Below are 14,807 nucleotides of genomic sequence, written 5' to 3' on the forward strand. Positions count from 1 at the left end.
AATATTTAATACATGTCCGTGAAACTTAAAAATCTAATATAATATAAAATACGATAATGTAATCTAAATGGATAGAATTTAGCCAGCTAGAAATCTAATATAATATAAAATACGATAATTGAGTACACCACCAATATTCATCATATAAACACTCGAATTTGTTCCAAAAATGAATCTTTACGCTAATTAGAAGGAAAAACTAACATAAAATTCATCGTTTCAAATCCCGGCCTATCAAAAAACTGTTTTGCCACCAGTAATAAGATGCCACCAAGCGGGGTCTGTGCAAATGAGAAAAACGAAAGTGAAAATGGATCAACGACAAACGATACCAGCTTTTCAAAAAAAAAAAAAATTAGTATAATTGAAAAAATTGTACAATATTTTTTAAGTTTGTCTAACTGAACAATGGGCACACTTGATCGTCATGCTGACTAAACTACACAAACGTAAAGAAATTTGTTAAATGAAGATGCATCGCCGAAATCTTTGGAGATGAAAAGGGAACAAGCGTGAGAACCAGAATTCAAGAAATCCCGTGTATTTTTTCAACTTGAAAACTTACTATCAAATACAAGTGTATATAATAACAGGCTTAAAAATCATATTTCTACCAGTAAAAGCACAGATTTTTACAACTCCAAGATTCGGCCTATCCTTATGGCCGTTCAGCTGGAGTTCTCAGAGATAACCTGAAAAATTTCATGCTACCATCAGAATTAGTCGAAATCCAGCCTCAAGTAAAATTAATTAATGTTACCCGATGAATTAAGGGCTTGGCATTCTCCTCCCATTCTGTTGCCCACCTAGATGAAGATCTCCTTTCAATCAAACTTGTCCTCATCGATTGTAAAGCATCACATCTGTTAGGGAAACCCTCAAACAGCATCTGTAGAGATCGAAACATAAGCGTAAGGAATTTCCTACACATTAATTCAGCCATTCCACAGAAAAACTAATTACATTATGCAAGTAAAGAATTCTTCCACAAAACAAGTTGCAAGACCCATTTCTCTCCACAGTGATAAATCCCTTAGAAAATATTTCATGAATTGCAAAATGATATGTGACACTCACAATTGGTCATACTCCACACAAAATGCTTCTTTTTGTCTCAATTTGGCAGCATTGGTTAATGCACAATACTAGGTAAGATAGACTACATCCATAAGCATCAGTGCTGATACAAAGGCATTATGCATTTATTCTTTTAAAGGGGGTTTCGATTTGGACCTTTACAAGTAAATAGATACAAAGGAAAGTCCATCAGGTTGGAAAACAACCCAACAGCCTTTAAAAAGGTACCAATCCTAAACATGAGAGGACCGATCCTATTTAAAGGTGCAAGTGACTCAAGCTACTCGCGAGTAGCTCATGAGCAACTCGGTCAAACCGAGCTCGAGTACTTTTTCAAACTCGAGATTCAATTATTGTACTCGAGTAACTCAGTATTAACAATATATATTTTTTATTCAGATGCGTGAAAAATAAGAGATATTTTTGTCAATACATATCAAAACCCGTTTGATCAATGTTAGAATTCAAACTTTCGAGCTCGAAAACTCGATATATACACTAGTCGAGTCAAGCTCGAAAAGCTCGAAAGTCTGAAATCTAACATTTAAATCTTAGATCGAACTCGAGCTCAGGTTTGGTACTTGAGTTCGACTCGGCTTGTTTGCACCTCAAATCCTATCTAACAAAATACGAGCACAATTATCTGTTTGACGAACTTCACCAAAAAAAAGTACCAGGTTTCCATCACGATAAGCTGAGTTGGCGAAATTGAAAACAAAACAAGAAGTAGAGACGAAGACAACAAGCATACTTATTAAAAAGCTCAAGATGTCTCAAAACACAAAGATGTAGCTCGGCGTACATGCGACTACATTAAGGATCATATGCTCCAGAAACCTTTTCAGCCTTCAGGAATCACGTATATGAGGTTGCAATATCAGCGTCAACACATATTCATGAAAGTTGGTAAATCACGACATATTTCAGAAAATTTAAGCAAATTACAAATAATTCAGCACATATATAAACCAAGAATTCCAGTAAAAAATAAGTCTTAATTATTAGCAGTCATATATTTCACAAATTTTCACATTCTTAGGTTAAATTCAACTAAAATCCAGGGGCAGATAAATAAGGGCCCAAGCATGGGTTTCGTCTTAGTACACAAGGGAAAAAACGAATTAGATATCGGATCAGGGAGTGAAAAAAAAGAAAAGAAAAGAAAAGAAAAGAAAAGCAAAACAGAAAAGAAGAGAAGAGAATGTGAAAACGGGGAAATAAGAAAAGAAAAAGGACTTGCGAGTTCCCTTAAAAAAATCATGATTGCATTTTGAGCATATGCATGTGCCATCAACTAATATGATCAACAGATATTCTGTATCCTCTAATTTAGAATATAAGCTGGCCCACTAAAGGAAGAAAGAGTGTGAAACTATGGTTGCATGCTCTACAACTTGTTATTAACAGGATTACCATGAGTTCATCAGCAAGTTCTGAGGATGACGAGAAAAGGAGGCCATTCTTTCCAGTTTCTACCAGCTCCTTGATGCTTAACGCAGATCAGAAACAGTTAGTATAAATAGCACTAGCAATGGCACAACCACACAAAACGGTAATTTACTGAATCTTACCACGAATAAGAAACAGCACAGACTGGCAGTCCACAGCCAAACATATCCACAACCTAACAAACAAAAATCCCCAAGAAAGAGATCATTTACCCCAAAGTAAAAAGAAAGTTTCTTAAATGAGCGATTTTTTCCCAGGGGTGTTTGACTAATAAATAGTGGTAGTTCACTATTACAAAATGGATAAATTCAGGAATCAAATAAACCTTCATGGGTAGATCCAACCCTGATGAGGATGTGTGGAGGCAGACACCTAAGTCTGAAGAACCTGCAAAAATAGAAAAGGAAGACATAAAACAGTTCTGGTAGAAGGCAACATATTAACTACTTAGATATAACACCTACCAAGAAGCAACACATAATCCTCTGCAGACAGCCACATGGTACGGAATGCTACACGTTTGAGACTAAGTTTCTTTAATATTTTCTCATACTTTTCCTTTTCAGGTCCTTTACCTACGTGTATTTAAAAGTATTCAATCATCAATTGTGTTAAACAAAATTTACTGTAATGGCTCCACAAATTTTAACAGATCTGAAAAAGAAGCAGATGCATAAAAAGCCTCTTTACCAGTGATGATAAACAACAACCTAGGGTAAGCAAATCCCTTTCCAGAATGAATTTCTTCCCAAACAGTTTCATCCCCAACTGAGTCGTCCTCATGTAATAGTGCTGCAACACGCCTATCATACATAACAGCAGCTTCCAGAAGCATACTAAAATCTTCATCCGGAGTCCTAAAAAGTTATCGAATATCATCGAATCATGCTTATATGAAATATATGCTCATCAATTTCCATTCTGATATTTCTGATAATTATCATGACAAAACAATGTGAGTTTCTCAAGTTAGCTCCACTGATGATATATCAGAGTCTAAACTTTCTAATTTTGGACATTTTAAAAATAATGAAAAAGGTAGTGGATTGAAGGAAACGTTCGAGTAAAGTAAGAAAGCAAGCATTTAATGGATATGAACTTACCAGCTTGTACTACTAACAATTAGAGCAGGTCTGTTTTCCTTCAAGGAAATATCACTGTCGATTTGAGTTGTAAATGGAGTTGTAATAGGATAATTGCTATCTGGTTCTGCTGATCCTGCCATATATGTGCATGTCTGATTAAAATTAGTAAGAACACTCGACATTAATTTAAGAATTGAATTACAAACACTATTGTTTCCCTCCTGTACCACTACTTATGCAATCTCGAAGGCCATATGGCTGATTGAGGCTTTTACTAATCCTGCAAAATAACTAGATCACAGCAGTCACCTAAGTTTGCTGATTCAATGTATTATTGAAGCTTTTAATGACAATAGACTCACATCATGCCTCTCCTCAAGCAACGATGGCCGGAAAAATTCAGGAGGTTGATCATACAAAACTGTGGTCCTACAATACGATAATGAGGCTAAAAAATCTATCAGCATATGAAATGCCAGCAGGTTCCAATGCACGGTGGATTAAACATATCATGCTCTTACTTTATACCCCAGTTCTGAGCCAATTCATGTTGCATAGCTCTAGTCACACACAAAGAACCATGGGCCATCTTGCCAAAGTGCTTCTCTATCCTAGGAATAATCATACATTCAGTCTGCAAACAAGGCCACAAATTCCATTTTAATGTAAAAAACAATGATAATTTACCATCGATATACAGCTACAAAATAACTACTCCTTCCAAGGGACATGGCAAGTAGTGTGTATCCAAAATTATGCCAATCCACAATGAATGCAGAATGTCTCAACCAGCTGGCCCACTTCACAACCACTAGCGTAGGAACTGAAGGTGGATTCTGCAGCAAAAATGTACAGAGCTTGATGTTTAGAACATATTTGCACAATATGAATAACAGAATAATAATTTGACATTCAAGTAAACCTCCAGCAAACATCATTAGGTCATGATGTCCGGGACCAGTAACAGATTATTATTCCAGTCACAATAATATAAATAACAGAACAATAATTTGACAATCAAGTAGACCACCAGCAAACATCATCAGGCCATGATAACAAGGAGACCAGAACAGATTATAATGCCAGTCACAACAATAAAAATAACAGAATAGTGATTTTACATTCAAGTAGATTTCCGGCAAAATCTGACCATGAAGCCAGGGACTAGTTAGCCTCAAACATTTTGATTTTTACATTACTGAAAAGTACACCAAACTAACTCGGCAGACCTCATCCTCCCATCCATACCAAAGAAAATAAAGACTGCATACACAAAAGATAAAGCTCACCTGCACAATGAAAACATCAGGAGCAGGTATCTTTATACAAAGATACCACAGCAGCATGAGAAATTGAATAATAGGCTTGCAAATAAGTACTAAGGGACGAAGAATCTTCGGAAAAGTTTGAGGAACTGTAGGCCATTGTGGCTGTGAAAAGCGAGAGTCTTGTCAATGATCATCTATTTCAATGAAATTTAGTCCGGAAATAATATAGTTAATCATACCACTTTGTGAATATGGATAGATTTGTTCTCTAACAATGAAGTGTGGGGATCCGAACCTATCCAAAGGATGAAGTCGTCAATCAGTAGAAAAATAAAAACTAGCAAAAAAATCTGTTTAAGTAAATACATTATGATTTATGCGGTCAAGTGATACACTCATTTTCAGTGGCAAACGCTTGAAAAAATACTGATCAATCCACTATCTTTTGTGTTGAAAAAACACTCATTTCCACAATATGGGAAGTTGCAAGTACTTGTGGAATTTACTGAATAATGGACATGAAAAAGAAGACCCGAAGTTGAAGTCAACATAACCTCCAGCTCCAGAGTATTAGATAAAACATGAATTTCAAGTACACAAAAATATGGTAACACCGTAACAGTACGAAAGCTTGCAATACAGTGTAGTTACTGGTTACATGACACAGAAACAATTCAAAAGTTCATGGGGGGAAACCTGAAAACTCTAAGTAGTACAAAGAATAATCAAATGCAACAGTACCTCCGTATGCAACTATATCAACCTCTAGAAAACCCTGCAAAAATTGGGAAGTTCCTTATAGAAGCAATCCAAAGGATAAACCATGATCAATGGCACACTTGCAATTATTACAGCTAGTTATTTAGAAGTTACAAGTTACCTTCAGCCCATTTTATCATTTCTTTTTAAGACGTTTCCCTTACAACCATGGTTCGCCGGAACGGCCGTTATTCGGTCGGAACGGCCGGAACAGAACGGGAACGGTGACCGCCGTTGCAAAGTTCCAGGGCAAATCGGTGATTGTCTTGTAGCGTTGTTTTTCGACGTTTTTTCGGCGATTTATCGGCGAAGCGGAACGGAACAGCCGAGCGGAACGGTTTGGTGTTTAAAAAATATGGTTATGAGATATTCATGGTTCATTACGGTAAGGTATGATAATGGTTATTATAGATGGTTATGTTTATTGGAATGGTAATAGAATGGTTATGTTATTGGTATTATATTTCATAGTTGTTGATAATTATGGAAATGAACGTATAGAATAGAAAGTTGATTTTAAGCCAAATAGGAAATGGAAGTGCAGAAACGGTATGAAAATTGTGGCAGTAGTTGTGGTTTTTAGTATAATGTCTTGTAAATTGATTCAATTGTTGTGAGACCACTTCCATTAGAAAGATAATATATAAGGCTATAACATTCATGTTTTGATAGATCATTTGATTTTTCAACATCTGGTATACATGGAATTAGACATCGTGGATTTGATTATGAGTCGTCTCAATATATGGTGATAGATACAATGAATTTTCATCATCTATATAGCGGAGTGTTGGACGTCATGGTCCCGAGTATAGATCTTCAAGTACAGCTGATAGTTCTACTGTGTATCGTGGATTCAGATACTATAATCGTCGTGACGAAACACTATTACAAAATCAGTCATCCCATTGTAATGATCTTTCGTCATCTCAATCTAATCAATATCTCTATGGACAATCACGTCAATATCCAAATGTTCGAAATCAATTTAATCTACGAGATAGTGATGAAGAATATAAAAATGATTTCGCTCCTCCGCGTCACTCTTCATGGTATTAGCTTTGGTATGTTATAATTTTTAGTGTGTATTTCTTATTGTGCTATTATTGTAAAATAGTTTTGTATTGATATATTAATTTGTAATAACTTCATATATTTTATTTTTTAGTATGATGTAATTTATATTTAATTTTTTTTACCAATTTTTTGAATTTATTGATTTTTTTATACAACCGTTATGCAATATAACATTGGAACTGGAACGGTAGTTGCCGTTCCAAGCACCGCAACCGTTCCGGCGAACCATGCTTACAACTCTCATCACATGTTTCAATATTTCAAAACTGATTTAACATATTTTCCGAGAAGAGTATATTCCATAACCTTTTCATGAAGTCTAACCAGCCATCAAACAGAACTTTTCTAAATCAACAAGAAAACAAAAACAGAAAATATGTGCACCTGCCGAGCAAGAGAAAGAGCATGGTATTGCATTCGCGGGCTGCGACCAATATCACCAAGAACCACCACTGCGGCCCTATTTCTCGGCGCCATAGCCAATGATCTGTCCACTATAATAAAAAACTCAATTCAATATACTAAATCTTACGTAAACTGGATCAAAATATGAAAACACGTGCATAAAACGGATACAAAAACAACAAGACAAATAAATGAAAACCTCCATTCTCAAAACCCTAGAATTACAAATACCGTGATCCCTCAAATCCATGCCTACCTCACAGATAGAAAATAGAACAACATACTCACCGCGAAATAGAAAAAAATCTCTCCCCTCAATCCGCGAAACAAAGCTCCAAATCAACTGTGTTACAAGAACCTGGGCACGGTTGGTCTGAAAAACCGTCGATCAAAAGCACTTTTTTCGTCTTCGCCCGTTTTCAACGAAGCCAAGGGGGAGTTTTTTTTTCTTGTGTTTTATATATTGTTTGAAAAAATAAATAATTTTTTTTAAATACATATTTTTTTTATAAAATATGGGCAAAGGCAAAAAAGCGCATAAAAAATATTTATATCCTGCTTTTTAATTAAATTTTTTATTTATATATTTGATTTAATTAAAAAATAGGATACATTAAAACAAATTTCAATTAATAAAATTTTAAATAAACAACAAATACACGATTGAACAAATATTGTCTAACTAAATCAATGTGATAATCTTTAAAAAAAAATTAGAAGAGGTGAATATTGTCATTTATCAAAATAAAATATGTGGCACAGTGTAAATAATCGTTTTTTTTAGTTGGTATGTGAGACCGTCTCACACAAGTTTTTGTCTTTTTTTTTTTGTGCAAATAAACATTTCTCATTTTTATATGATGTTTTTATAATTAAAAAAAACAAACAAACTGTATGTATTTATAATTATTTTTATTAAAAATAATACTACAATCCAATCATTGTTTTATCAAATAAGTAATTGTAGTCTAAGGAGAATGTTAGAATTTGAGGCCATGGATTTTGCACATGAAAATTTGAAGAAAAAGGTTATGGGATTCAGGACAATGGAATTTCTTAACTCTCCCACCACATTTATTTAAAAAAGATGGCATTTAAGTTGCTAAAAATAGCAATTGTATTATGCAATTTTAACAGCAGACGTCAAATACGGAGAGAATGTATTTTTCAAAATTTCCCAACAAATTCTCCAGATAGATTTTTTAAAATAAAAATTATAGATTAAAATTCCAATAATTATGGGTATCAAAACCATTTGAATTGAAATCAAAGGCCGTGTCCCAACACCAGCAATCCCATTAACTGTAAACCAACCTCTTCACAGATGATAAGAATGATCATCATCCAAACACAATAAACTATAATCTTTCTCCCAGAAAAAGGTTAAAAAAAACACCAAATATCTTCACTCACTGTTAGTTTCAATAATGCAATGAAGATATTGCAACTGATCCATTATAGTGTTCTTCCCAGTGTTCCAATATTCCATCCTCTTTCCTTTTCTCTATGACTTTGCTTCTGCTGAGCATCCCTCCTTGTTGTCGTTCTTCTGGCCGTGCCAAGCAGCATGCGTTGGCCATTTCTCCCTCTGCTCCCAATCGAGACTCTCACCTTCTCCATCCCAACATTCACTCCAATACGTCTCATATGTGGCTGCATTGGAGATTTGGTGTTAATTTTCTTTTGAAGGCTTCTTCGCAGTGCACTACTTAGCTTCTTACTTGCATTTCTATACTGTTTAGGACTATCAGACGGAGTCTGCTCGGGCAAAAGCTCATTTTTTTCTTCTTCATAAGTATCAGCCTCCTTATCTGATTGGATTGTTCTTAGTGGTAGAAAAGGGGGATGTAACTTGGCTGTTCTGAGTGAACTAGGAAGTGGGATTAGAGAGCTACGCCTTGGAGCGACTGGTGCCGTGTAAATTTTTGGTATAGCTGTGCTAAGAGATGCACGGCCTGTTCTCTTTGGAAGTTGTAATTGTTCAGCAATATCAGGGTTATTTTCCTTCTCTGTCAAGTTATCATTCGTGGCATGTTCATCCTTGTGAGTTAGGTGAAATGGGACTTTGTTGTTGTCTCCTAAAGAACAAGGGGCGTTTTCAAAATGAGCTTTTTGATCACCAAGAGTTTTAGTTGCAAGTGGTGGTCTCACTACTTCACAGCTATGCTCCTCTTGTTGTTGGTTCTTTTCTTGGTGTTGCTGTTCTTGTTGCTGCTGTTGTTCTGCTATTTTCGAGTCCACATGCTGCCGTGCTAGCTTTCTCTCTACCAGAAGTTGTGATTCCAATTCTTTGATCTGAAATGTAAAACGAGGTAATATTGCCAGGATATTTTGATTATTAGAAGATCTAAATTATCAAAAAAAGTATAAAGAATATAGTCAAACGAAGCAAATTGAGAAAAATGGGGATTGGGAAAATTGATTCAAGAAAGTTACAAAGGAAACATGATATAACCTCTTTGGAAACCACATATTTTTTTAGATGTATACCTTTTCTTGAAGAATTTTATTTTTCATGTCTTTGTCTTTCATCTTGACCTCAAGACCATGATTAATATCCTCCATCTTCTTAACTTGAAGATCTTTACTCTTCAACTCTTGTCGAAGTTTATCGACCTTCATTTTTTGAATAAACCAGAATCGATACCAGTATGAAATTTGAGGAACAATTTATTTTTAAAAAACAATCATAATTCATTCATTACCACTTGTTTGAATTTGAGGATCTCGGTGTTGTCCATTTGCCTCTTTGCAGGACCCAGTTCTATTCCTCGAACTCGACTGGCAAAATTTAATGAGCAAAGAGTCTCAGTGAGGTCATTTTCATTTGGACTGATCTGTACAAACATTAATGTCTTTGAATCTCCACCTGTAATTACAAAGTCCACGTATTTTGTTATAAACACTTTCCCAGTACTACTTCTTCAAATAACAAGAACATATTTATAATACACGACATTACTTATAAGAGTTGATACCTAATGAATCTTGGAGCAAGTGAGTGAGTTTCGAATTCCTGCACCCAAAGGAGAGCAGAAAACTTAGACAGACTGTCCAAATAGAATGAGTATACTCGATGTCTATATCTCTGGATTAGCATAAAAACGACACAAAGAATTTTGAAACATAATATCATCTATGCATACCTGAAGGGGATGTGTGTGCACTTAGCTGCAAGTGCGGATATCACATCTCCTAGTGCAGAAAGCGATCTATTGATATTCTGTGTTTCTTTTAATCTATCGCCCTGAACTTCCGTTTTAGCTATTCTTTCACTTCCTGCTAAGTCAACCAACCATAGTTTGCTTTTGGTGCATTCTCCATTTAGAAGATTCTCTCCTTTCACAATCACACAATGCATGCTGCATTTTTAAGAAACAACAAAATTTTAAAAATTAATCATTCTTTTTTGTGACATTGCTCCATCAATAAGACGACATTCAGAGAAAAAGCAGACCAATGTGATCGGCTACTATGCTCATTAACGTTAGTTGATCCAACGGCCCTGAAATTGCTTCCTGTTTGAAGGACTTCCCACACCTCACTCACATTGTTCACGCGAGCTTCGGTTACTCCTGGAACATGATGCCCTCCATCACCTACTTGTTTTATCTCAAGCCTGGATTTCAAATATTCCAAGTCTTAGAATTTTTGGATACATGCTTTTGGACTTTGGTGATTATACATGACTTAAAAACATGAAATAAAGACCCTACGACTTCAACAAGGCTAGTACCTCTTTGCAGTGAGTCCAGTTTGTGAGTCTGAAGCTAATAAATCCCTTAGTTGTTCATTGTAAACTTCCAAGACACTTACTGATATTTCATATCTAAATGTGTTTTTACGCTCTTCAATTATGTGAAATAGCTTCTCAAGAGTTCTATAGTTAACCCCCCGAGCATCTTTTGTTCCTTCCATAGTAAATGTTTTACCAGTTCCTGTTTGGCCGTATGCAAATATACACGCATTGTATCCGTCTAGAACTGAAGTTGCAAGTGGAGCTGTATCCTCAAAAACATCAACTACTCAGAAGAAAATGCACAATGTTACATTAGTTTTTTGTTAGGACAAGAATGTAACTATTGTCAGCACAAGATACTGGTCGATTACAATTACCTTGGTTTGCCTCTGGACTAAAAACTGCATCATATTTAAAGGTTTTCTTTGAGATCCCATTTGACTTGATTGTTAGCTCGCCATCCTTTGCAGATTCAAAGTCAACAACCTGTGAAGCTCCTCCAGCAAGCTCTTCAGCATTTAAAGGTCGACATCGACAAAATACTCTAATGTTTCCTGAGGAAGTATGATTATAAATTGAGTCTTTTCCCAGTTTATAGTCCTATTTGACATGATACAGTCAGTTAATCCATTTCTCTACCTTTTAAGTCCAGAACCTTGTTATAAAGTTCTTTTGTCAATTTCGCCTCCTTGAGGTACTTGCTTTTTATATCTTCATACAATTCGAGTTGCTGTTGTACTGTCAACAAAGACACTTACAAATAGAAAAAACAAGCACGCAAATATACAGATTTGACAACCTTTTAAGATACTATGCAGTTGATTTTGCAAGATGTAGATCTCTGGATTGAGTTAGGAAAAAAAAGTCCAAGATAGAAAAGAAATTACTTGTGGACTGAACAATAGACTTAACACCCTCCATATCTGCCACATATTGCTTAAATATTGAAGCCTCTTCTGAAAGTTTGATTTGATCCATCTTCAGAATCTGCAATATCGAACAAGTTGATACAGTAAATATATGTTCCACTTGAGTGGATTATATCAGATGTCAAAATGGTCATTTCATTACCTTTGATTTTTTAGTCAAGTATCTCAGTGATGAAAACCATCTACTCTTTTCTTTCACCTGGCCTTCGATTGCAAAAGCTGATAAAGAAAAAAACCGAAAAAAATAAAAATCAATCTGGGTGGCAAAACATATAATTTTATAAAAAATGACACACTAAATGTCACTCTTTTCGCGACTTCCTCACCCAAGGATCCCACATGCATTGATTTACGCATAAGCTCGTTTTGAAGCTCTTTCAAAGACTTCCAAGCTTCTTGACATTCTAGACTCTTTAGTTCATTGTCCGTCCTTAGCTTTTCAAGAACCTTTTTCGTTTCTGATAGTTCCTTCGCTTGTGATTCATGTTCCACTTGAAGCCTCCAAAAATTTCCATCAACGGAATTATCACAGATATCCTAATTACATATCATTAAAAGAGAAAATAAGTTGCCAAGTAAAATCTACATATGTTTATGATCCTACTTTTGAAGTATCTAACAAGCATTCGATTAATGTTGAAAGTACTTTCGACAACTTGAACTGTAGCATGCCGGTTGATCCCACTCTGCCAAGTAATTTTCCATCTCCAAATACTAGAGGCAATAAAAAAAAGAATACATTCCATCAGCAGGTCATGGATGTCATAAGCAATTGACCAGCAAGGTTTTTTTAGAAAATTAGTTCAGCTTACTTTCAGAAGAATCTTTTCGAATAGAAATGCCACAAATTATTGGGGATCCATTTACACCTTCAAATCTAATAGATAACACGTTATCCCTATCAACATAAGTTTTAAGATCCGATATCACCAAGGCCTTGTTTGCACCCACACTTGCATAAATATCTAAACTAGATATAACCTGCAAATATTGAATAATTAAGCATGTTATATATCCTCATAACATGTCGCAATTAAAAAAAAAAGAATCAAGCATGGACTATTATGATCATCCAACCCCACACCTTTTGCTCTTGTAAGTAAATGTCGAATATTCTCATTCCCAGAGGACCAGCTGTAAACACGAGCTCCGCAAAATGTAGATCAACCAAGTACATTCCAGACTCCAGATTCTCAAAATGATATGAACAATTCCCTAACCGAGCAGTCTGGTAGAGACCTGGACATTCTTTTCCATCACTAATGATGGGATCTTCAGTCTTTATAGTTACACCTCCACTGAAACCTCTGTCCTCTGAAAATGGTACGCCATCTTGAAATGGAAGACTCGTAGAAGATCCCACATTAATTCTCATAACATATTCTAATAAATCTTCACGGACTAATGGTGGTGCAGCAAGCTCGAAAGAAGATTCAGTGCTTAAAGCACCCATCTTCGCTAATGGGGTTTCAATGGAGTCCCTGATCTCAGACCCCTTAATTCCATTTTCTAAAGAAACATTAATTGGGCTTCCACTGCTAGGGTTTTCAGGTGAATCTTCGTATCTCTGGTTTGAAATATCAGGTGAATCTTCATATCTTTGTTTAGAAATATCAGGCGAACCCACACATAATACCAGATCAGGCGAGGTCAAAGAAAATCCCAAGACAGATCGACCTAAAATAATGAAAAGACAACGTATAATTAACTCAACAAAGATCAAATGAGATTCATTTTGGTCGACTTTCTTGAAATTGTACTAGCTTATATACTTTAGCCCGACCCAAAAAATTATATTCTTTTAAAGCTTCGAACATTTTAAAAAACCATAAACTAACAAAATCAAAACATGTAGGAAACTACATTACAATCTTTCATTACCAAGATCCAATAAGTGCCCATATTCGAGAAGTCTAAAATGAGGAACTAAATCATGCATAAAAAATGGGGTTATTAGGGAAGATTACCATCAATCTTCGTTGGACTGGAATCGTCTAAGTTTCCCGTCATTGAAGATTCTAAACTACACTCGAATTTACCTGCCAAATGAAAGCGAAATCAATAAATCAAAAACCCATTTACACTTGGACCAAAAAAGTGTAAATCTTAAATAATTCTGATAGTAGAAATGAAATTTGGCGATCTTACAATGATTTTGTATTCGATCTTGTTCTTCCTGGCGAGAAACATCGGTCATAAGAAGTGGGTCATGCCACTCAAAATCTCCCATTGATAAAGCAGCAAAGTTTTTGAAGTTTTGAACGCAAAAAGATCTAAATTTGGTAGAAAAAAGATGAAAAAGGGAATTAAATAAATGCTTTTTCTATGTATATACACTCTCAGTGGAGGAGAGTGGTATCAAAAGAAGGTTTCCCTGGAGAGACCGTTAAATTCGTTTGGGGCCGAAGCCTGCTTTTGAAATTTTGAATTTTTAGAACCGGGAGGGAGTAACGGATAGATTATAAGATTTTACTAATTAAATTGTTTATCAAGTAGTTTAATGAAAATAAAAGGTACTAAAAATAGGAGATTAGTAATTCCACTTAAAATAAAAGTTTAAATCTATATTACATTTTAAACAACCGTTTAAATAAACGGATAAATATACCATCTTTTCATTTAATAAAAATTACATAATTTAGGAAATTTGTATTTTCATTTTAACTTGGGAAAAAAATTGTGTGAGACGGTCTCACGAGTCGTATTTTGTGAGACATATTTTTTATTTGGGTTATTCACGAAAAATATTAATTTTTATGTTAAGAGTATTACTTTTTATTGTGAATACCGGTAAGATTGATCCGTCTCACAAATAAAGATTCGTGAGAGCGTCTCACAAAAGACCTACTCTTTTACTTGGGCTAATTCCAACTTTTCAAAACTTTCTAATTTAATATAGGACAAAAACTTGTGTGAGATGCTCTCACGGGTCGTATTTTGTGAGACAGATCTCTTATTTAGGTAATCCATGAAAAAGTATTACTTTTTATTCTAAGAGTATTAATTTTTATTGTGAATA

The 14,807-nt window shown here is 35.0% G+C and overlaps 2 protein-coding genes across 4 annotated transcripts; both read right to left on the reverse strand.

The window, feature by feature from the left end:
* Positions 1–59: 59 nt before the first annotated feature.
* On the reverse strand, positions 60–7,564 carry LOC140822716 (UDP-glycosyltransferase TURAN). 3 transcript variants are annotated; one of them, XR_012116018.1, is made up of 17 exons: positions 7,100–7,209; positions 5,621–5,654; positions 5,119–5,174; positions 4,901–5,041; positions 4,299–4,447; positions 4,133–4,222; positions 3,974–4,040; positions 3,839–3,902; positions 3,630–3,744; positions 3,217–3,383; positions 2,991–3,101; positions 2,852–2,913; positions 2,649–2,701; positions 2,491–2,566; positions 761–889; positions 615–692; positions 60–281 (listed from the first exon to the last, which is right to left on the reverse strand). XR_012116018.1 is itself a non-coding variant. In XM_073183570.1 (17 exons), exons 2-17 carry the CDS (start codon positions 7,190–7,192, stop codon positions 669–671), a joined length of 1,431 nt encoding a protein of 476 aa, XP_073039671.1. In that variant the 5' UTR covers positions 7,193–7,209; positions 7,409–7,564; the 3' UTR covers positions 451–668. The 3 variants fall into 3 exon arrangements, 2 of the variants coding, with proteins under 2 accessions (XP_073039671.1, XP_073039672.1); XM_073183570.1 differs by lacking the exon at positions 60–281 and adding an exon at positions 7,409–7,564 and having other exon boundaries at positions 451–692; XM_073183571.1 differs by lacking the exon at positions 60–281 and adding an exon at positions 7,320–7,344 and having other exon boundaries at positions 451–692.
* An 836-nt stretch (positions 7,565–8,400) lies between these two features.
* LOC140822718 (kinesin-like protein KIN-14Q) lies at positions 8,401–14,176 on the reverse strand. The gene is made up of 17 exons (XM_073183572.1): positions 13,937–14,176; positions 13,756–13,827; positions 12,873–13,465; positions 12,601–12,769; positions 12,435–12,502; positions 12,115–12,325; positions 11,931–12,007; positions 11,747–11,846; positions 11,499–11,597; positions 11,237–11,413; positions 10,857–11,142; positions 10,578–10,739; positions 10,267–10,482; positions 10,099–10,136; positions 9,826–9,989; positions 9,611–9,736; positions 8,401–9,415 (listed from the first exon to the last, which is right to left on the reverse strand). Exons 1-17 carry the CDS (start codon positions 14,016–14,018, stop codon positions 8,576–8,578), a joined length of 3,480 nt encoding a protein of 1,159 aa, XP_073039673.1. The 5' UTR covers positions 14,019–14,176; the 3' UTR covers positions 8,401–8,575.
* Between the last annotated feature and the right edge of the window lie 631 nt (positions 14,177–14,807).

The sequence above is a fragment of the Primulina eburnea genome, chromosome 2 (assembly GCF_022965805.1).
Source record: "Primulina eburnea isolate SZY01 chromosome 2, ASM2296580v1, whole genome shotgun sequence".
Taxonomy (NCBI): Eukaryota; Viridiplantae; Streptophyta; class Magnoliopsida; order Lamiales; family Gesneriaceae; genus Primulina; species Primulina eburnea.